General features: G+C 34.1%; 1 protein-coding gene across 3 annotated transcripts in view; it reads left to right on the forward strand.

The window, feature by feature from the left end:
- Positions 1 to 2,088: 2,088 nt before the first annotated feature.
- The window catches only part of LOC107731790 (anion exchange protein 2-like), a 34,201-nt gene continuing 13,588 nt past the window's right edge, over positions 2,089 to 22,701 (forward strand). The window contains exons 1-8 of one of the 3 annotated variants that reach the window (XM_016542963.1): positions 2,089 to 2,167; positions 6,755 to 6,918; positions 15,232 to 15,394; positions 16,174 to 16,418; positions 16,883 to 17,010; positions 19,629 to 19,828; positions 21,227 to 21,363; positions 22,348 to 22,528. In XM_016542963.1, coding sequence (XP_016398449.1) covers positions 6,859 to 6,918; positions 15,232 to 15,394; positions 16,174 to 16,418; positions 16,883 to 17,010; positions 19,629 to 19,828; positions 21,227 to 21,363; positions 22,348 to 22,528 — 1,114 coding nt within the window. In that variant the 5' untranslated portion in view covers positions 2,089 to 2,167; positions 6,755 to 6,858. Of the gene's footprint in view, positions 2,168 to 6,754; positions 6,919 to 15,231; positions 15,395 to 16,173; positions 16,419 to 16,867; positions 17,011 to 19,628; positions 19,829 to 21,226; positions 21,364 to 22,347; positions 22,529 to 22,701 lie in introns of those variants that run through there. The other 2 variants (XM_016542962.1, XM_016542961.1) reach the window with 2 other exon arrangements.

The following is a 22,701-nucleotide window of genomic DNA, read 5'->3' on the forward strand; positions in this document are numbered from 1 at the left end:
GTTCGAGGCGGGACTTTTATTTTGATGGCGCTGAGAACGGCAGCGCCCGAGCCGCTCACATTCTCCCTCTTGTTCGCTGTCATCGTTCAGTTCTGTCTAATACGGATAGAAGTCTGTCTAATAATCCGATAGAACTGTTAAACAAAGGAATTAAAACGTATACAAAAAGTATTATAACGGTTGCTTTTATATTATTAGTAATAGAAGGGCAAACATTATAATACTTTCTTGTTTGCCGTCAGCATTCAGCAAATACGCATTTATATAATTTAAACAAATCTTTGAATGACTAATGAACAACATCTAATTTCAAAAACCTTGAAAACTTAGTCGGATCCAGTTGTGAGATCTTATGAAGTGTGCATTTGTATCCTGCACGATCGCGTGTACTCTGCGTGACGGTCGGTCCGTGTGAATTGAATGCAGAGAGGAGGAGAGTTCAGCTTCACTGGAGACGCGCGATCGACAAACTTTAAACTCGTGATTTCAAATTATGCTGCGCTTCATGCTTTTGCCCAATGTCATATTCATGTCATTTTCACTGTGTGCTGTATGTAAAATGAGTGTTACCTTGGCTTTATTTGAAAAAATATGATTCCCAATGCACACAAACTTCCCAGAATACTGAGTGCCCTGTTGGTTACAGTGTTTACTTCCTTTTTTTTAAATTACATTTTTATTAAATATTTGTTTATTTGTGAAAAATGCTTTGTCATTTAAAGTATAAGCATGTTTATTTTACACATGAATTTTTTAAAATCCATTTTCAAATTATTTCAAATTTCTTAAATATTAAATAAAATAAATAAAGTTATATCGGCTTTATATCGGCCATCGGCCACCCTGCTTTCCAAGATATCGGCATCGGCTGTCAAAAAACCATTATCGGTCGACCACTAGTTGAGATTTTAAAGTGCAAAAAAAGTGCATCCATCCATCATAAAAAGTGCTCCACACGGCTCTGGGGGGTTAATAAAGGCCTTCTGAAGTGATGTGCTTTTGTAAGAAAAATATCCCTATTTAAAACTTTATAAATCATAATCTCTAGCTTCCGTTAACTGTCGTACGCGCGTTCACAAGAGAAACCATAAAACAAGTTTGCATAATAATAATAATAATAATAATAATAATAATGGTAATTATTTCATCACATTATTGTTACTAATATCAACATAATGAATGATAATATTAATAATAAAATAATAATGTGAAAAATTAAAAATCTAATGATTTAGGCATTGTCAAAAAGCAGAGATAAAATAAATAAACGTCAGTTCTTATTGGTTTTTAGACATCTAAAAAATCAAAAACAAGTTTGCAACAATAACAACAATTGTATTTTCACTTTAATAATTATTATTAATATTAAAAACAGTTATACATATAATAATAATAATAATAATAATAATGATTAATACTAGGGCTGGGTTTTGACTAGGGATGTAACGATTAACCGCGAGCCGGTTGAAAATCGTTGACACAAATTTCGCGATTCGATTCGATTTTCATTCACAAGCTTTCGATTCGATTACCGATTCGATTTAATTCAATATCGATTATTTTGGATAAATATACAGTACATTCCAAATTTTCTATTGGAAAAAAAAAATCTCTCAACTAATGCTGTAAAATATTCATGAGAGTCAGTTGGTACTACATTACTATAATATTGAAGGTTAAAATTGACTGATTTGTTAAAATTACACTTAATGAAGTATTTAAAATAATAAAGTTACAATTACATAATAATATTTCTACTTCAATTCGTGTCATAAAAACTTGGGATTTATTCAAACATAAATTAAACATGGAAGAACAGTCAAATTTATAATGAATATGTTATATGGTGCATATATTTAGCAAAATGCCCTCTCTACAGTTTATTTTGTGCTGAAACTGGTATTAATGTGGAGGAGATGATCAGCTCACGTGCACCTCGTGCTGCCGCGTCTGTTAAACTGATGCGCTACAGCGATCAGTCACTCCACATTAAACAGCGCCAAAACGGCATTAATTGTTTGAAAAACACTGCAGATATACAGTGCTTTATAAGCTCTCACTCAGCTGTCTGTCTCTCTCTCTCTCTCTCGCTGGCGTTCTGTACACAGTGGCTGTTGGCTTTACACTAAGATGTCAGCGGCAGCTTCTCTGCAGTGAGCACATTGAGGTAAGTTAGTACATTGCAATGGATTTTGCATTGTGCTTGTTTAACTGTTCATTTTTTTTTAAACATGCAAGTCATATGACATTTAATTTACTATTTTTACATAGTTAACTCTAGTTGCTATTTTAACAATTGGTGGTCTTTCATTTACCAATTCAATTGATCTAACAAAATTTTGTTTTGGATAAAACATTTTTGCATAACCTTTTATAAGAGTATCTAAAAAGAATGTGGTTTAGTAATTGGATTAACTCCGAATTTTATCTTCTTTTTTTTTGTGACTGAAATTTTGCATACTGATACATAATGTTTAATCTATGTGTATGCTTTTTATTTTTTCAATAAATTACTTTTTTTTTTCCCTCAATGATGTGTTTAGATGCAACGTACCAAATTATTAATTTATCATTTTAATTAATTTTACTTTTTTAATATTTTTGACAATTTTAACAATTGATGGTCATTCAATCATCAACTCAATTGATCAAACAGAATTTAGTTTTAGATAAAATATTTTTGCATAAAGTTTTCTAAGAGTGTCTAACAATTATAAAGCTGTTGTTTGGTAATTACTAGTTTAACTTTAAAATCACCTTTTTTTTAATGAGATTTATGAAATTTGACAAACATGCATAATGTTGAAAGCATTTTTATTTTTTCATTAATCTAACTTTTTTCTAAGAGATGTGTTTATATAAACATAACAACAATGTACTATTAATTTATAACTTGGCATCTAGAAGTGAAATTCAAATAGTCAGCATATCGTGACGGATCACTAGATATTGCAAAGTCAACAGTGAAAAGTCCACTGGTTTACTGATATCATCATTTAGTGTGTACTTTTATTTTTCCCCTTAAGTAACTTTTGAATCTAATGAGCGTTAATGATCTAATGATCAAGTGTTGTGATCTGTGTGTTTGTATGTAGAGTTCAGAGGCTGCGTGTCTTGTGAGTTTGATAAAGTCATTAAATATCACTAATCTCACAGCAATGAGCATCTCTTAATGTCCAGACATAACAACAATGTACTATTAATTTATAACTTGGCATCTAGAAGTGAAATTCAAATAGTCAGCATATCGTGACGGATCACTAGATATTGCAAAGTCAACAGTGAAAAGTCCACTGGTTTACTGATATCATCATTTAGTGTGTACTTTTATTTTCCCCCTTAAGTAACTTTTGAATCTAATGAGCGTTAATGATCTAATGAATCTAATGATCAAGTGTTGTGATCTGTGTGTTTGTATGTAGAGTTCAGAGGCTGCGTGTCTTGTGAGTTTGATAAAGTCATTAAATATCACTAATCTCACAGCAATGAGCATCTCTTAATGTCCAGCACTGTGCTGTATTTAAACAATAAGTTGAAATTAAAAATATGAAGTGAAAAATTTACTAACTACTTTACTAAATTTACTAAATTTACTGCTTAACTAATATTTGGTACAGTTGCACTATTTGTATTGTGAAGAAACTTCTGCAGAAGCTTTTGCTAAATCAATCATTGTAAATAATAGGGATGGTTCACTGTGGTCGATTAATTGAGTAGTCATCCAATAGTTGTTAGTGAGGTTGACTAGTTAGGCATACACTCAGATGAACGTCTTTGGCCAAAAAGCTCAGCTGTATTTAAACAATAAGTTGAAATTAAAAATATGAAGTGAAAAATAACTTTTATGATTATTTCCCAAAAATAATTGTGGTTTTGTATGCTAGTGCTTAACTAATATTTGGTACAGTTGCACTATTTGTATTGTGAAGAAACTTCTGCAGAAGCTTTTGCTAAATCAATCATTGTAAATAATAGGGATGGTTCACTGTGGTCGATTAATTGACTAGTCATCCAATAGTTGTTAGTGAGGTTGACTAGTTAGGCATACACTCAGATGAACGTCTTTGGCCAAAAAGCTCAAGCTTCACGCCACAATCTGCTGTATCATGTAAAAAGTTGTTTAACTTTTTAAAACATGTCTGCATTTTTCCATTTCGTTGCACACGGTTTAGTTGTTGTTGTTTTTTAACGCAACAAAGCATATTATGTAAACATCTCTTAAAAAAATAAATAAATGCCCCAACAATTTTTGAACATACCTTGTAATTCAATTAATGAAAAAAATTCAAAAGTGCGAATCGGTGTACAATTAGAAACATCTGATTGGCTATTGATATAACTTGTGACTATTTGAGTTAATAATTTATACTTTGAGAAAACAACATAAAAAATGCATTAAACAGTCCCATAGACTTCCATTATAAGTGCATTTTTATGTACGCAAGTTTTTATTTGTTTTATTTTTATTAATATTATTTCTTACAAACTTAGAAATGAGAGTTCTAGACTTGATTATCCTTTTTTTAATGTAATTCATTTAAAAAAAAAACTTCTTTGCAGTAATCTGAGATTAAGTCTTGATCATGAACACAAAGATGATAGCTCATGTGTCAATGCATTGAACCTGCAACCTTTCGGTTTCCAGCCCAGATCTTTAACCACTAGGCCGCACCATATAATGCATGATCCAAACCAATTTTTCGACATTTTCTGTATGAAGTTTAAGTTCCAACTCACAAACATGTCTTTCATGTGGATGAGCCAATGGTCACCAGTAAACTAGGAATTCTATATTTGCTGTAGTGAGGTTTCCGCATTGTGATTTGAATGTCTATTTGCAGAATGGCATCTTTATTGGCCGCCTTTGCTTTGTCTGAAATTATATTTTATAGACATGCTTGAATGTAATCCAATAAGCCTGTTTGCCTTTCACAAAAGCATAAGGATTTTCCCAACTGAGAGCGCTTGATCCTGAGCTCTCTGTTTAGAACCGTGCAGGACGAAGGATTCCAGTTGAAGTTAGTTGGATAACTTTAACTTAGATTGCAAAATCTACAAGTGGATGTACAGTGGCTTGAATTGCATACCTGTCTGACAAGAAATTAGTTGTATTTGATCCCACTTTCTTTATTCTTGCCAAGTTGGACAGTGTCCACCAAGAGCTAATGCTTTGAATTTCAATGGATAAAGTCCTTTGTGTTCACATTCAAGGTGTACAAAACGGTCCAGTGGCAAATATGTGGTTAAGTGGGATAGACAGAAACACAATGGCTAGAAGCAAAATATCATTGTTAAATTGAATAAGCTATTTGTGGGTATCTGTATCTCAATTGTTGAAGTGGTTACCAAGTTAACCTCTGGAGGAAATCGAGAGGGAAACTGAAGCAACAAACATGATTGCTTTACTCATGAACAAGAAAAAATGCAGTTATGTTCTTAGTAAAACTGTGTTTTTCAATGCAAAGGTGAAGTTTGCATACTATAAATAGATATTTATATGGTTGAACCAACTTGATTGTTGGTCGTTGCGTTTGATCAACAACATCACAACAGCAAGCCGAAGATCATAGGTCTTATCTTTCATTGTGCAATTGTAGATACTTCCTGTTTTCAAAGCACTTCCTTTTTTAAACAGAGAAACTTGTGTAATTTTCCCAATGTTAAAGTACTTTGGGTGTTGCTAGATGTCCATTGATCATTAGGATTTTTGGTATCCGAATACTTGCAAGAGACTCTTGAGCTTCCATGATTTGGGAAATAATTTTTGTTACTGTTATAAACCAGTTTACATTGTTGGTTTAGCATCCTGACTTTTTGGCCTGTAGATACTTGAAAATGGTCTGAAACCAAAACTTTTGAGATATTTGGGCATTTACTGTGTAACTGCGAATTAGGGCTGTGCGATTAATCGAAATCGCGATTTGAGACGTTGCGATTTCCTAATCGCAAAGCCTGCGATATGGACGCGATATTACTCCGTTCCAGAGCATATGCATGACTGCCAGCCTTGAGTTGCAGTCTTACTAACCAATAGAGTGAGCGCACCTCCGTTCTCCCGTATCAACTTTTGATTAATCACAGAGTGATTGATTCATGTGGTTGATGAACTCAACTGCTCCGAAAAAAATCGTTGACCTTCCAACAAAGTTGATGTAACTTTACAGAGGAACAGCCTATATCTAAAATTAGCATCTAACAAGACATTGCAACTTTACAATATAGTGCGCTCTATATTAAGAAAACTCTTAAAGATATTGGGACCAAGTTTCTTGGAACTCTGTTGCAAGATGACTATAAAATAATGCAAGGAGGATTTCTATTTTTTTTAATAAGGGGCGGTTTGAACTTGGTTTTGCAGTGATGCTGTCCGAGTTGAGTAACTGGGCAGGTCCTGCATATTAACAAACATGCGACTCCTGTCATATAAGAGTCAACTGCATTAACTTTACCATAGGTTTGGTCTTCTTTTAGGTAAGGTCAAGTTATTTTGAGCTTGCATTACTAGATTACTTTATTACTATTACTTACTTGGATTACTTTCTTATGCAAAACCTTTTATGATAATAATGCTCATTATATCTGGCATATTATTGATTTGATTTACTTTTATGAAATGTTACAGATATTTCTCACAATAAAACAGTTTTTTTTTTTTTTTTTTGCTGCAAACGTTTGTACGATTTGACCAGTGTAACGTAAAGGTTATAATTGGCAATGAACAAATTATTTAACAGAAGTTTCAAACTGTTTGCAGGTTATGCTGCCTATAAACTCCTGCTTGAGTCTCAGTGAGAAAGAGAAAGGCTAAAGCCTGAGCAGATCCGAGCGTTGTTGAGCATCTCCTGTGCTGCTTCAACCATGAGTGACCCCGTGACTTCAGATGAGCTCACCAATGCTGTGGCTTCAGTCATTCACAAAGTAAGTCAATCGCTTTATTGATTTAAAGAGTTGTGCAAATGTTCAAAGCTATTTAGCATGAACTGTAGGGTTTTATTAGTTTATTTCTAGCTTTTATGTGGTAAAATAAACGAAAAGTCAAAGTATTTCAGTCAAGGATTGTGGTAACTTTTTTTGTATTATGATCTGATGGTTATAACTATAATACCTACAATAAGCATTATAATTTCTATAAACTACCAGTCAAAAATTTTAAATAAGTTTGAAAGAGGTCTCTTCTGCTCTGCAGTAGAAAAACAATAATAATTTTTTTAATATTATTACATATAACTGTTTTCTATTACAAAATATTTTAAAATGTAATTTATTCCTGTGATGGCAAAGCTGCATTTTCAGCATCATTATTCCAGTCTTTATTGCCATATGATCCTTTAGCAATCATTCTAATATGCTGATTTGCTACTCGAGAAACATTTCTTATTATTTTCTGCAGCAATAAAACAGTTGTTGCTGCTTAATATTTTTGTGGAAACGGTGACTATTTATTATACTACAGCAAATTGTTTAATCATACTGCAAACGTTTGTACGATTTGACCAGTGTAACGTAAAGGTTATAATTAGCAATGAACAAATTATTTAACAGATGTTTCAAACTGTTTGCAGGTTATGCTGCCTATAAACTCCTGCTTGAGTCTCAGTGAGAAAGAGAAAGGCTAAAGCCTGTGCAGATCCGATTGTTGTTGAGCGTCTGAGAAACATTTCTTATTATTTTCTGCAGCAATAAAACAGTTGTTGCTGCTTAATATTTTTGTGGAAACGGTGACTATTTATTATACTATATATTGCAATATATTTTAATAAATATATATTAAAATAGCATACAGTTATTTTAAATTGTAATAAATGCAGTATTGGTGAGCATAAGTAACTTTTTTTTTTTTTAAACATTTTAAATGATTGTAGTGTATATAATGCAATTTATAAATCAGTTCTATTTATGTATTTTTCTTGCAACATGTTGAATGATTCCTGTGGGATTTACATGTTTCTCCAATAGTAATTGACCATTAAGGATTTTTAAAATATAAAGTATATAAAATATAGGCTAATACAGTTGGTATGTACGCAGTCGCATGTACATCAAAATGTAACATTTTAAACAGTAAATGAATTTATTTGCACAGTAATTGCTAGAAATTCACTAAAGATAAGGAAATTGTGCATTTATATTGATGATTTTAGGACTGCAGGAAGGTAGAGCTAACTCATCTGCACATAAGTAGATGCCAATAAATATTTACTTATTTATTGGTATTACCATAGAACCATGTCCAAAAAACTTGGGCAAACTATAGTACTCTTTTGTAAGTCATGTGTGCACGTTTAAATATAAATAATTTTTCCTAGATTTCCATCAGTAGTGGCCTCATTCATTACTTTTGTGCTTGTCCTTTACATGTGAACAATATTTCATCTATTTTATTCTTTGAAAGGGTATAGCATTTAAGATCCAGGCAGACTTCCTAAACAAACCTCTGCATTGTAATTATTCGTGTGGTCTATAATGGCCCAGTATCACTGACAGATACTATAAAACTCACTCGGGAAACTTAAAAGACCTTCTCACCCACAAAATTGACGGGGTTTTTTTCTCCTGAAGCTGTTTGCGGTGATATGCGGCAACTTTCTGTGTCTTGAATTGCACCCTCTCCAAACGCACACTCCGCTGAGTCAGCATTCCCAGGGTTTTGCCTTTAAAGAGCCAGCTCTCTTTTGACACAAATGCAGTCTCTTCAGTCTAGTTCTTCTTTACTATTTTGGGCCTGCAGTTTGAATAGTTGTCGGTGTATGTTTGATTCTTCCTAGAACCATTTTTATTGACCAATAACATTTTATTAGACACATTATGCTGTTATCTTCAACAACCAAGTTGTTAAACTACACATTTTTTAGAACTAAAGGTAAGTTTTAGTTCTAGAAATGTGAAGGCGGCATCATCCCAAGTCATTGTGTCTATACAATACTATAGTTCATGGCCTAATGGGTATGAATTTCTCATTGCTAGTTAGTATAATTCAGTCTAAGTACAGAGCTTAACTGGTTAACTGACATTGGCTGGCCTCTTAATGGCAGGCAACTGTTGATCCATAAGGTTAATGATCAACCCGACGAAACGACTGCAGGTTTTGGGTGTGTGTGGATGTGGGGTGTGTTTGGGGGAAGACTAGACAATCAGCGATTGGAGTTCGAACGAGGCATGACGTTGTGAAATGGGGCTATATCCTCTTCCTGCTGCGGTCATGTGACGACAGGTTGCGGAGGGTTTCTGTTTGCTCATCTTTTAGATTTGCTTGGAAAACTAGATTCTTTTTCTTACTCTTGTGTTTAGACGTGATCGATGACCAATGGATTTCCTGTACAAGGTAAAGGTCAGTCATTTACTCTGTTAAAAAACTGTCTGCATAGGTTTAAATTAGCTGTAGCATTAAATCTGTTACCTTGACCATCCTTATGGTTCACAATGAGGTATGTTGCATAATAGTCTCTGATAACCCTCTGATATCAGCCATTGTTGATGTATTTTTGTGATATTTCATGATCAGATCTTATAAATCAATGCTTGGCAAACAGTTTGAAAGAAGGTTAATTTTGGAAGGCTGAGGGCTGGTGCATCTTGCCTCATCGGTCTGAGTAAATATCGAAAGGGGGTGTTTTTGCAGGTTAACTTGGCTCCCAAATGTGATTAATATCATGCCAGGGTAATATTGCTGTCTTAAGTGTTTAGCTTATGTTGTACAATATTGCATTGTTTTGTTAGAACTTAGAAGTCAGTGTCACAACTGTTTAAATTATAAAGAACATATCTGAAATATTTGTAAAAATCAGAGCATTTTTAATTTAATTTATTTGTTTTATTTTAATAATAATTTGAAATATTTTGTATTAAATACAAATGAAAAATAATTATTATTCATAGTATTTTTATATTATAAAAAATGTTAAAAAAATATTTGCATATTAATATGTATATTTTTATATTTGTGAAACCGACTACACGCAAACATACAATACTGTAGCAAATTAGCTCAAAAGGGAAATGTATATAAATAATTACAGTTAATTATGATTAATTACAATTATTTATATCAGCTGCCGGTAGTAACTGTAGCAGAATTAAATAGCCCTCAACTAATCTGTTCGTCCAGCGAACATTCAGTGTAAGTTCATATCAACTCTAGGAAGGATATTTTCGTGGCCACCGAAAATACTTTTATACAGTATTAATGCATTAGAGCATGTAGCGAGGATCAAAATCGTAAAGGGACATTAATTTGCAAGGCAGAATCAGAAAGTCATGTAATTTGCGCACAAGAGTTTTATTAACTAAACACTAACACAAACTAGTCAAACAAACAGACATGCATACATACACTCACGTGTACATACAAAAGGCGAGCAAAGTGGATGAAAGAGATCATTAGAAGAACAGGGAATGAAGCTATGGAAAATGAGTCAGTTAACCACCTGAGTGAAACCATCAGTGCCGTTTTACAACGGGGTCTACCGCTTATACTAAACCTCTGTTTTGTTTAGTTAAATGTACGATACTTGCATTGCCTTGGTCGTTGAACGAGTGTCCGGATGCAGTCTCGGATGAAAGTCTTGATGGTTTCAATTTTTTGGACTTGCGATCACCTTCTACTGGGTTTGAAGAGTGATGAACTCCAAAGATGTTCTGACTCGATGTGTAGCTCACATCTTCTCAGAATCTAACAGAACCGCAGACTGACTGAGGCATGTCACTGATGTGAGAGCTTTATCTCCTATTGAGCTCACACCACCGGGAGGTCACAGAGCCAATGGTGACTTTCACTTTTGGAGGGAAAGTTTACGACTCTTTGTCTTTGAGCATGGTATTTTGCATACGTAATTTGATTGGGTGTTGATGCAAAATTACTTAAGATTCTTAGAACACTAATATATTGCCTATGTACCAACATATAATATACACTCTCGTTTAGATCATCAGAAGACGAATTCATAGATGCTGAACATGGTAAGATTACATATAGGTAAGATTACAAGTGGTTCTATCATAAGCATGCATAAAACAGTATACAATACAAAAGACAATATACAAGAACAGTAACAGCATATACTATGACCTGAAGTATATGTGTGTTCATTCAAAGAAAGGTTTCCCTATGAATTAATTGGAGAAGGGTCCATTTTTATGGGCATTATGTGTCTGTTTTAGAGAGACTTGAGTAGGAGGAAGATTCTCTCTACATACTTTTAGGTCGTAAAGGTTTCTGATCTGGCTGAGGGGTCCTGGTTGCCATGGTAACCAGGGGCCTGGTGTCATTCACAGACATCCTGGCACCCAGCATGTTTATTGGATGAGGGGTCTGTGACTATTTGTTAATCTAATGGATAATTGATTTGTTAAATCTAATGAAAAATGGTGTGTCTGATTGGTCCAAATGCTACAAAGCACTGGAATGACATTAATCCCATGAAGCAAAGATTAAATATTGAGTGAAATATTATTGTAAATATAAATATATAAATATTAATTACCTACAAAATAAAGTTTGTGCCAAAATCAAAGTAAATGCAAAGTCTGTGAACATCCAAAAAATTAATTATGAAATTAATACAATTAAATAAATCAAATGAAATGGTTATTGACTATCTAAAGTTTGCATGCCTGTAACTCTAAAAGTATTCAAGATATTTACACATCCTTCTAGATTCTCATTCTTCATAAACTTTTCTTTTGAAATCTTAAAAATAATATAATGATGCTGCCATCTTTCTCAAGTAATTTTTACCCCCCTGTAATCTGGCTCAGAATCTCGGGTGAAAATTGTCGTTTTGACCCCCCTCAACAAAATAGTTGATTACTCCGTAAATAATCATCTATGACATTTAATATTTTGGCTTTCGTCACTATTTATGTTTGTCTTTCTACAGAAAAAATATTAACAAAATGAAAAATTTGAGCCGGGGAATTTTCCATAATTTGGTTGATTTGAGACGGAATGACCCTATTAACATTTGAATATCTCCTACTGAATTCACCGTTCAATATTTATTCAGTATTCTTGCATATACAGTATCTCACAGAAGTGAGTACACCCCTCACATTTTTGTAAATATTTTATTATATCTTTTCATGTGACAACACTGAAGAAATGACACTTTGCTACAATGTAAAGTAGTGAGTGTACAGCTTGTATAACTGTAAATTTGCTGTCCCCTCAAAATAACTCAACACACAGCGAATTGTGATTAGCCTTTTCTTTCTAGCATTTATTAATCTATAGTTGTCAACTGTCAGACAACTGCCTGCTATATTCTTTCTTTTGAAGCATATAGGTCTTCATAATAATACTCTTGCACTCTTAACAATATTAGATATGCTTGTAGAAGCAAGAGTTGCATGAGCTCAATAAGACTATCTCTGCCCACAGCTCTCCATAACGCTTCCTTCTATTGCACGCGTCTCTTGCTGAGTCAGTGGGATTTCAGACACCTCACTGATCTGTGTGGCTAATCGCTCGCTGGCCGTGTGTGCTCAGACAAGAGACTTTGCTTTGGCCAGTGGCTCTTCATGTGAACTGACACTAATGCCGCTAGGGAGCTACTGCTGATATAAGCCACAGAAGAGTTTGGCTGCTCTGGAGTGGTCTTGTGGGACGTCAAACGGTTTACTTTGGGTTCAGCTTGCTGTCTTGTTGGCCTGAGCATTGTGGGTCATTGAATGCTGTATATGTGTGTCTATTATTAGGCAAAGAGCCAAACCTCAGTGTGATTTCATTGTAGACAAAAGTATTTAATGTGGGTTGATATTGACCACAAGTCTTTTGTGGAAAACTTTGATTTGTAACCTTTTTTTTTTTTTTAACAAGATTTAGTCAACAGGAGTGTTGCAATTTCTTGAATTTTCTCCCTTCATTACAGTGTTATTTTAGTGTCATTGAGATAATATTATTTTGAATTTATTTCTTTGTATTTTCCATTTTCTTTATTTTTTTAAGTTTTAGTAATTTTCTTATGTTTTTTTGTCATTTCTATTAGTTTATATATATTTAAGAGTGTTCTTACACAAGCAGCTTATAATCTATCTAAAATTATTAATTATAAATTTCTTAAATACAGTAGTGATATTTATTTTTTATTGATGTGTTTTTATTTAGTATTAAATATTATTATTATTATTATTATTGTTGTTGTTGTTGTTGTTGTTATTTTATAGCCAGATTAATTTATAATCATAAAATTCTGGCTAAATTGTGAAGCCCTTCAAACAAGCAAAGCAAATGTGGAGTATTTTAAGTTGTAAATTTTATCAGAAAAATCGCAATTCGATTTTTTTTCCCCCTAATTGTGCAGCCCTGACATTGCAACAATTTGGTTTTTGTGCGATATGAAATAAATGCAGGAATTTTCTAAAGATGACTTGAATAGCTATATTCGGAACAAATTAATTCTAGAATGATTTGGGGTAATTTTGTAGATAAATGTTTAGAAAATACAAATAATTTGTAATCTGAAAAATAACTTTTTTACTCAAAAAAAAAAAAAAATCTATTTCCACTTGAGTTTTCATAGGACCCATTCAGCTGTGTGCAGCTAATTTTTAAAAACCAAAACTCTTGCTGTAATATTGTATCATAAGCTACACACTTGTAAATCAACACAGTGCTTTGCTTTTCTCTGAAAACAGCCATGCATATACATTTGAATCTCAGTCTTTGTGGTTTGAATATTGCTTTTAATCTGTAAGTTTCCACCCACAGCGCCGTTGTTATGTTTTCGCAAGCGACAACGGTGTACTAGTTCTAATGCCATGGCAAAAGTTTTGGCAAAACATGCTAACGGTTCTGTCATTGACTGCACAGAGCACTATTTACATTCCCAGCCTCAGAGGACACAAGAGAGCAGTGGATTTATTGATTTATTTACTGTATATTGCTGCTGCCACACAGATCTAAAATAAACATGCGATTTATTTCCCAGCTGTTTACCTTCACAGACATAACTGACTGTTTTTGCAACTCATGTGTGTTTTTAACGTAAACCTGTGTGTGAATGAGAACTTGGTTTAGTACTCACATGCTGTGACAGCCACTTTCTGTACGTGTGCTTCGGATGTGTGCTCTCAGAAAACCGTATATCAGAAGTTTAAATTCATATGGTTTAAAACGCATGTTAAATTTCGATGTAATGTTCAGCCTCATATCAGACCCAGATAAAGTCCTACAGTAAATTGACAGTGGCAAAATAATTTTAGTCTCTAGTCACTAAAGCATGTATGTCATACAAAAAAACTGCTATGGTGCTTAATGTGCATCATGGTATGCATGTATACACCATATGAATGCATTATCTGGCAGAAATTCTCCTTGTGTAATGTAGCGTGTGAGATGGTGTGGTACTGTCTGATGGCAGGAAACGGGTTTAGATGAAGGAATTTAAATGGAAAAGGTTTGTTGTGTCATATTTTAGGTAATTTATTTTTGTGTTATGGTTATATTGCTTGTGGGAAACAAGTAGATTTTGTGAATTAGCAAAAAAAAAAAAAAAAAGACCATTTGTCATTTCATGAAACGGTTATATGGAATGAATTACAGTGAATGTTTTATTCGTTTGTTTGTGTATGTATTGAGCAAATGTGAGCGCTCCATTGAGGTGCAGCTAATGAGATTGTTTTTGACTTGAGATTATTTGCTCGTGTCATTGCAATAACCGCAGCAATGAGCTATAAAGCCTCTAGTGTTTGCATTTGTTTGACATTATATCATGATTTCCATTTCATTTAGAAAGAGATTAATTACTGCAAAAATATATCGGGAACACTGGGAACTCTGACAGGGATCGTTAAAATCAGTCACCGTCTCATTTCGAAGGCTGCGCCCTGCGAAAGTCGCAATTGTCGGCCGCGTACGTCATTGAGGATGTCTCGTTTCAGAAAAAGCAACCATTATAAAATTGACTGTTATTGTTTATGAGGCATAAATTATTGTCATTTCTTTCTTATTTTGGAATTTAATAGCTACTGATCTAAAACGTATGCAGCTAGGAAAATAGGACAGCCTTCAAAATGTTCTGTGACTGTAACTAATGCTTTTGACCATGACTCCCTCTAGTGATCGTTTAAAGACGCTGTTAGCAATGGCCGGATTTGTCACTTCATAATAGCAGATGACTGTCACTATACTAAAGACATTTTTTATTTATTTATTTATTTTTATTATAATTTGTTTTTATTTGTTTGGATGTTATTTTGAACTCATTGTCTTCATCTTATGTGTTCCCCCTCCAGCCCGAGTCATCATCCACAACTGTCCGAGTGCCACAGAGGGAGGAAGAGGAGGAAGGGGACCTGAATAAAGCGTTAGGAGTTCAACGCTTCCAGCAGATCCTGAGCCCCACTCCCAGAGTTCGCAGCGAGCATCACCGCACATACAATGAGGAAGACTTTGAATGTAAGTTTGCATCCCCTGTAATTAATATTTTATTTTAAATATTATTTATTAAATATTATTTATTTTATTTTTTCACATTTTATTTTTTTATTTTATTTTATACTTACATTTTTTCTTATTTTCTTTTTCTTTTGCATAAAAAAAAAAGAAAAATCAAATTTTTTTTCTGACAACTTTGAAAATGATTATACACACACACACACATATATATGCACACATCATAAGTAGAGCTAGTGTTATAGTATCATTAATATACTTTATTATAGATTTTTGTAAATATTTAAATTAGATTTTCTGTTTTCACTTTAATTTTAGATTCATTTTAATAATTTAGGTGTTTTTGTGTTTTTTTTATGTCTATATAGTTTTTATTAATTTTTATTTATTAATTTTAGTTTATTTAGCTTTAGTTATTATAGTACTACAACGAAAATTAGACATTTTGCCTTGGCAACTAGCTGAAATAAAATAATTTTTTTATTTTATGAAGTTTAACTATTATTTTATTTCAAGTAATGAAAATGTTTTATTATGGTTTTAGTCAAATATATCAGCCCTGGGAGGATCCAGCAATAGAACAATAATAATATACAATAGTATTAGCAATTGTACAAATAAAAATATCATCTTTTAGGAGCACATTTGACAAGATGTTTCAATTTATACCTTGATTACACAATTTCAAAACATAATTTTACAACTCTAGATCCCTGATAAATGTTGAAAGCTATAAATGTGAAAATGCAGAACCGAAACTCTATAGCTGTAATCTTCTTCAGATCACCGTCACTCGTCCCATCACATCCACCACCCCCTGTCCAAACTCCCAGGAGACGGCAGGAGGAAGAAGAGTGGGAGGAAGAGGAGACGGAGCAGCAGTAAGGACCACAGAGTGTGTTCCAGCCCCAGCGGTGCTTTAGCCATCGAGGAGGGTGAAGATGAGGAGGAGGAGGAAGATGAAGAAGCTACGGAGGGCCAGAGCGTCACCCCAGCGCTCACAACAGAGAGAAAAGACAGTGTTCAGGTAACCTCGTTTATATCCACAGTTCAACATTTAATTGAATGTTTTAATTTGTATGAAATATAACTCTTTTTTTTTAATAATACAAACTCAAGTTCTAAGTGCTTGTTGACTGTTTTTGAATTACTAGCTATAATAGATTTGGATTGTTTCTCTCATTTTATCTCTTGTCCAGTTCTTCGTGTCAGATGACGAGCCTCATGTATCCACACCCGAGACTTCAGAACCTCTTCCTGCGCGAGAAATCCTGATCGTCCCCTCGTCTGCTGTATGTGCAGAGCCTCAGGAGTGTTCAGGTAACCTCGTTTATATCCACAGTTCAACATTTAATTGAATGTTTTAATTTGTATGAAATATAACTCTTTTTTTTAATAATACAAACTCAAGTTCTAAGTGCTTGTTGACTGTTTTTGAATTACTAGCTATAATAGATTTGGATTGTTTCTCTCATTTTATCTCTTGTCCAGTTCTTCGTGTCAGATGACGAGCCTCATGTATCCACACCCGAGACTTCAGAACCTCTTCCTGCGCGAGAAATCCTGATCGTCCCCTCGTCTGCTGTATGTGCAGAGCCTCAGGACAGCACATCCACTGAGTGAGTCCATCTACTGCGGTGCTTTAGCTTTGTTATATATGCTGATGGATTATGTCATTATATAATTACTTGGAGGCAAAGCTTTGACACGTTGCACACCATTCACCTACATAGTTCATAATCACAGTTCATATTTAGTACAGTTATTGTTACTACAGTAAAAGTAAAAAAGACAAATATTTGGAGGTGTTAATGGAAATCCAATATTAATGTCTTTTCATTATATGTGTGATGATTTTAGTATATGACAAGTATTGTAATAAATCTCACAAAAGCTGTCAAGAACATGTTTAGATTTTACACCAAAAATCCAAATAAAATAAGGGAGAAATTATAGTTTTGTTTACTGTTAATCAGTGATATTATAGTATCATTGAGATACTATTATATCTTTTTTAATATTTTGAACTAGTTTTTAGTTGTTTTTTTCTGTTTTAATTTTAGTGTTCAAGTGTTTCTTTATTTAATCAGTTTTTTTATGTCTGTATAAGTTTTATTTCAGTTTTAGTATTTAGTACATTGTCAGACTAAATAAAATTGAGAAATGGCAACTACAGTAACTGAAATAAAACAAGTTTGATTTACATTTATATTTATTTTTTTATTTATAAGTTTTATTATATATTATTTCAGTTAACGTTTATTTTAAGTAACAGATTATTATTATTATTATTATTAATAATATTATTATTGTTATTATAGTTTAGGTTAACTGTAATAACCCTATAATATACTTTGTAAATTTAATATTTAACTTTGGTCGTAAAGCACAAAGGTAGAAGTTAAATATTTTTATGTTAAATATTTAGGACCGTCAAGAAAAAATGTTTTCATTACAATTAAGGATATTTTCCCCTAAATTGTCATTAATTTAATGCAAAAAAATTCTCATTCTCATTCATTTGAAAAAAAAAAAGAAATTCAGGGTTCACGCAGGCATAAACCTGGAACTATCGGGATTTTTATTATTTGATTATTATGATTTCCAGCTCATTAAAATCATTATAATATTAAAAAGCCATGGAAATTTCTATAGTGAATTATTTTTTGGTTAAATTAAGCTCAGCACTAAAATATGTAATCAGCTAGAAATTGCTTCTTAAGCATGCAATATCTATAAAATGTTATTTATACATTCTGAAAAAAATTTTAATCACGCACATGCATTACAGTAATGAGAATATGGCTGAAACGTGTTCTTAATTGTCATGAAAAAGACATAATACTGCAATAATAAAAAAATCTTAATGGCCCTTAAACAGGATTCATTTTCTTCATTCAGTTTTGTTTCATTAATTTTGTTGTGAAATGTGACCTGGACATTTTTGTGTAACTTTGGTATTTTGGTGGAAACTGTGTCAACATGGTAAAAATTTTTTCAAGGGAAGTTCTCAGAGTGTTGCATAGTTTCTTAGTCTTCATTTTGCAGTTTTGTTGCAGTATTTACTCATTTGAAGTGGTAGACATTGCAGGTTTCGTAGCCTGACCAGTAGAGCATCCACCTTCAGCTTGTGTCCGCCTCTCTGGTGTTGGTTTACTGTAAATCGTACCCTGTTCGTTACCTAGAACCAGTTATTTCAGAGAGCAGTGGGGTATCAGCCTCTCTCCAGACCTTCATCACCCCTGTCTACATCACTCAACCGTTACTACTAGCAACCGCACTTTGCTTTTATAAAGCACTCTCCACTTTTCCTTTCTGCTTTCTCATCTTTTTAAATGCAGGGGTGTGTTTACAAGCATCGGGATTCATTGTCAGATCATTTCAGCAGGTTGTTTTCTTCTGTTCTTCAGTAAAGTTAACACTAATTGGGATTTTTGGTCTAAGATGCTTTCAGAAACATAACTCAGTTTAAACTAAAGGTAAGTGCTCATGAAGATGTATTTGTTGACAAATTAAATGCAAAATCAATAGGAGAATATCTGAAGGGGATATTCAGCCTTTCTGTGATGTAAGCTTTGTATGTCCGAATTTTAAGAAAATTAGAGCATAATTTTAGTGACATGCATCTTATTTTTTTGTTGTGGATGGACAAATGTATTATTTCCTCTATTTTATTAAGCAAATAGTAAAACACTAACACTTCAAAAAGAGTACTGGTTTACTCTTTGTTGACTTTACCTTAAGTTTTCCTTGTTTATAATGCTTATATTGTTAATAATGCTTTTGTATGATGAGTCTCTTGTAGACCATCTGATTTAAGTAAATGCTTTATTCATTTATTGAAAGCTTTTCAATCTAATGAACCTCACTTTGTTCAAGAGAGTAAATAATAATGTAAACGGCATGACATGTTTTGTTTAGTGTTATTTACTCCGTATAATAGATTTTGCTTTATTTCTGTTAATAAAGATCTTTGTTAGCTTTGTATAACAGTAACACTTCAAAAATAGTAACTCTTTTATTCTTTTTGTTGATTTTCCATTAAGTTTTGCTTGTTTAGAATGCTTTTGTATTAGTGGTTCAATGGTTTTAATGGTGGTTTAACACTAACACTCCAAAAATAGTAACTCTTATACTCTTTTTGTTGACTTTCCATTAAGTTTTGCTTGTTTATAATGCCTTTGTATTAGAGGTTTAATGAAAAGTATTTGACAAGGTCTCATTTTGTCTGTTGTAGGCCATCTGACCCTGTTCCTCCGACCCCTAGCGCCACTGAACCCAGCTCTCTGCCCCGTGTGTCGAGTCGCAGCTACGACCTTCAGGAGAGACGTCGCACGGGCAACATGACGGGGACCGAGCAGGCCAAATACCAGCGGATCCCCACTGATGAGTTTGAGGCACAGACCCTGGCCTCGGCCGACCTGGACGGCATTAAAAGTTAGTTTTTTTTAATGCACATACCCAGTAGAGATTTAACTTTGCATCACAGGATTAAATTACATTTGAAAATATATTCAAATAGCAAACAGTTAGTCCATAATGTTACTGTTTTTACTGTATTTTTGATCAAATCAATGCAACCTCGGTAAGCATAAGAAACTTCTTTAAAAAACATTTTAAACCTTTTTAAACCGGTGTTTTTTGGTAGTTCTTGTTTTGATTAATATATTAGCAAAGAAAGCACAATTCCATGACCTGATCTACTGGGATTGCAACATCTAGAAGTCAGAGTTTCCACTAGTTTCATCGTCTTTCAGGAGATTTGCACCAAGCGTCCTGCTACGCTTCACAGCAAGAGTCTTTTGTGGCCCAGCGGGACAAACCTTTATCAGACTTCAGCTGTATATCAGCGGTTCCTGTAATATACCCCATCAGCTTTCTTGAGCTTTTCTCAACAGTCTTGCTATACGGGCCATTAATTAGTCTGGGAAAAGGCCCATCCGCTGGCATATGCTCGACGACAGGACTTTACACGGTTACTGTCTACCGTTTCTTTTGACCTGTGGATGTCAGAACATCAGTTCATAGACAAAACAGTTAATCAACAGTAAGTTAAACTCTGCTTGACTTTTTCATCGCCAGCGATTTCAGTCACTGTCAGCTCTCATCTGTCCTTGCAAATCACTCTCAGAGTGTGAACGCCTTTTATGTTAATGTAAAAGTGAATTTCAGCTCGCCCTGACAAGCTATGTGGGAAAAGGCTTTGGCCTGTTTTCTTGATTGGAGTTTGTTCCTACACTCACACTAGTTCGTCAAATCCACCTGAATTCCCTCTCTGACCTTTTTACCCTGAATGTCTTTGGCAACTGGCCCATCCTGTAATTTCATCCTGATGAGCGTTGTGTTATGAACAAAGGCGATGACCTCCCTCTCAACCCTGCCAATGAGATTTTACCTAGTGAATGTGGTCATTTAACTGATTTGAGTAATACTGCAGGTACTGTACATGCGTCCTGGGAGAAATATACCTTGAATGAAAATCTGAAATACTTTATAGTACAGTGCAGTGTTTCGGAATCTTTAATGTGGTACATAATCAATTAAAGGTTATTTTATATCCGTCAAATCCTTCACTTACATTTCTGTTCAAAAGTTTAGGGTTAGTAATAGTTTTTTATGCTTTTATTGAGCAAGTATGCATTAAATTGCTCAAAAATGACAGTAAAGATATTTATAATGTTACAAAAGATTTCTATTTCAAATAAATGCTGTTCTTTGCCTTGAACAGCATAAGAGACTTCTTTTAAAAACAAAAATCTTACACTGCAAACTGTAGCCTGTTATTTAAATAATATACATCTTTTTATTGGTTTTTCATGTTTTTCATTTTTCCAGGCCATCGTTTTGAAGATGTTCCTGGAGTACGTCGACACCTGGTCAGGAAAAGCATGAAGGGTCAGGTGGTGCACATCAGCAAAGACCACAAAGAGCCCAGCACACGCAGTCGCAAACTGGACCGCACGCCACATGAGGTCAGACACCTGTTCACAGATACTAGTTTCTTGGTTTCTCTAGCTTGGTTACTAGTTAATGTCTGTAATTTGGTTTAAACTAGTATATTAACCCTGTCTGAACTCCCAAGGTTCATGGAAAACCTCAAAAGAAAAAGGAGGGGAAAAAAAAATAAAATAAATAATAATGAGGGTGAGGAATTAATGACAGAATTGTCATTTTTGGGTGAACTAACCCTTTAAGGTGTAACCAAATGTTCTGTGAAAACGTTTTTGTGCCATTCCCTCTGGCTGGGATTTTGGGACAAATTTGTTATCGTAGACATAACTAGCTAGGTTTTAGATGTCTTTACAGATGCCTTCACAAAGTCCTGATGGGCTATTTCAGAGTGTTTAGTCCTTTTCCCAGATTGAGTCTCATTCACTGCATTCCCACTTTATTTGGGACAAGCCCGCTGTCCTTCACAACAAATAAAAGGAGGATTTTAGGGGGCAGGACCTGATTAAAAATGAATGAACTTCTTTCCTTTCACACACCTAGAAATAAAGAAAAGATCAGCTCGGGTAACCGGACACCGCGAGCCTTCAGAGTTAGCCATGTTTTATTAACGCCCTCAGATCCTCCTCTAGACAGGTAAACCAGCTATGTCGGAGTGTACTTATGGACCCTTTTACTTCTAAACAACACCAGTGGATGTTCACACCGCTGCCTGACATCTCATCATTAAGTCTTGCTCTAACGGCATGGTCCTTTTAGACTTTTCCAGACGGCTTGCTCAGCATCAGAAGGTCAGGAAATGCTGCATTGTGGTGTACATGCACAGTTAACTTGAGTTGAGGTACAAGCTATTTGGGTTAAAATGCATAGCTGGTGTCTATTGCTTTAACTACCTTAGCGAGTTGCATTCTTCCAAAGAAAGACCTTAGATAGTTGTAGGCTTTTTGATTGTAAGGTGTTTTAATAGCTTTTTTTTCACCCGTTTATTGCATGTTCTTTGGCACCAGGTGTTTGTGGAGCTGAATGAGCTGATCATGGATAAAAACCAGGAGATGCAGTGGAGAGAAACGGCTCCCTGGGCCAAGTTTGAAGAGGATGTGGAGGAGGAGACGGACCGCTGGGGGAAACCACACGTCGCCTCTCTGTCATTCCGCAGTCTGCTGGAGCTGAGAAAAACCATCTCTCATGGTGAGAACCTGGAGAAACCTGCAGAAAAGTCTGTTTTATAGTGAAGCGCTAATGTCAGGTTAGAGCCTTTTATTGCGATATCAGTGTTTGATTGCATAATTAATTGCAAAAGCACCACAGTGTCATGCTGCATGACGTGCTATGCTACTAAAAAAGCTTTAAACTAATATATA

This window comes from Sinocyclocheilus rhinocerous, unplaced genomic scaffold, assembly GCF_001515625.1.
Source record: "Sinocyclocheilus rhinocerous isolate Xijiao unplaced genomic scaffold, SAMN03320098_v1.1 scaffold1721, whole genome shotgun sequence".
Lineage (NCBI taxonomy): Eukaryota > Metazoa > Chordata > Actinopteri > Cypriniformes > Cyprinidae > Sinocyclocheilus > Sinocyclocheilus rhinocerous.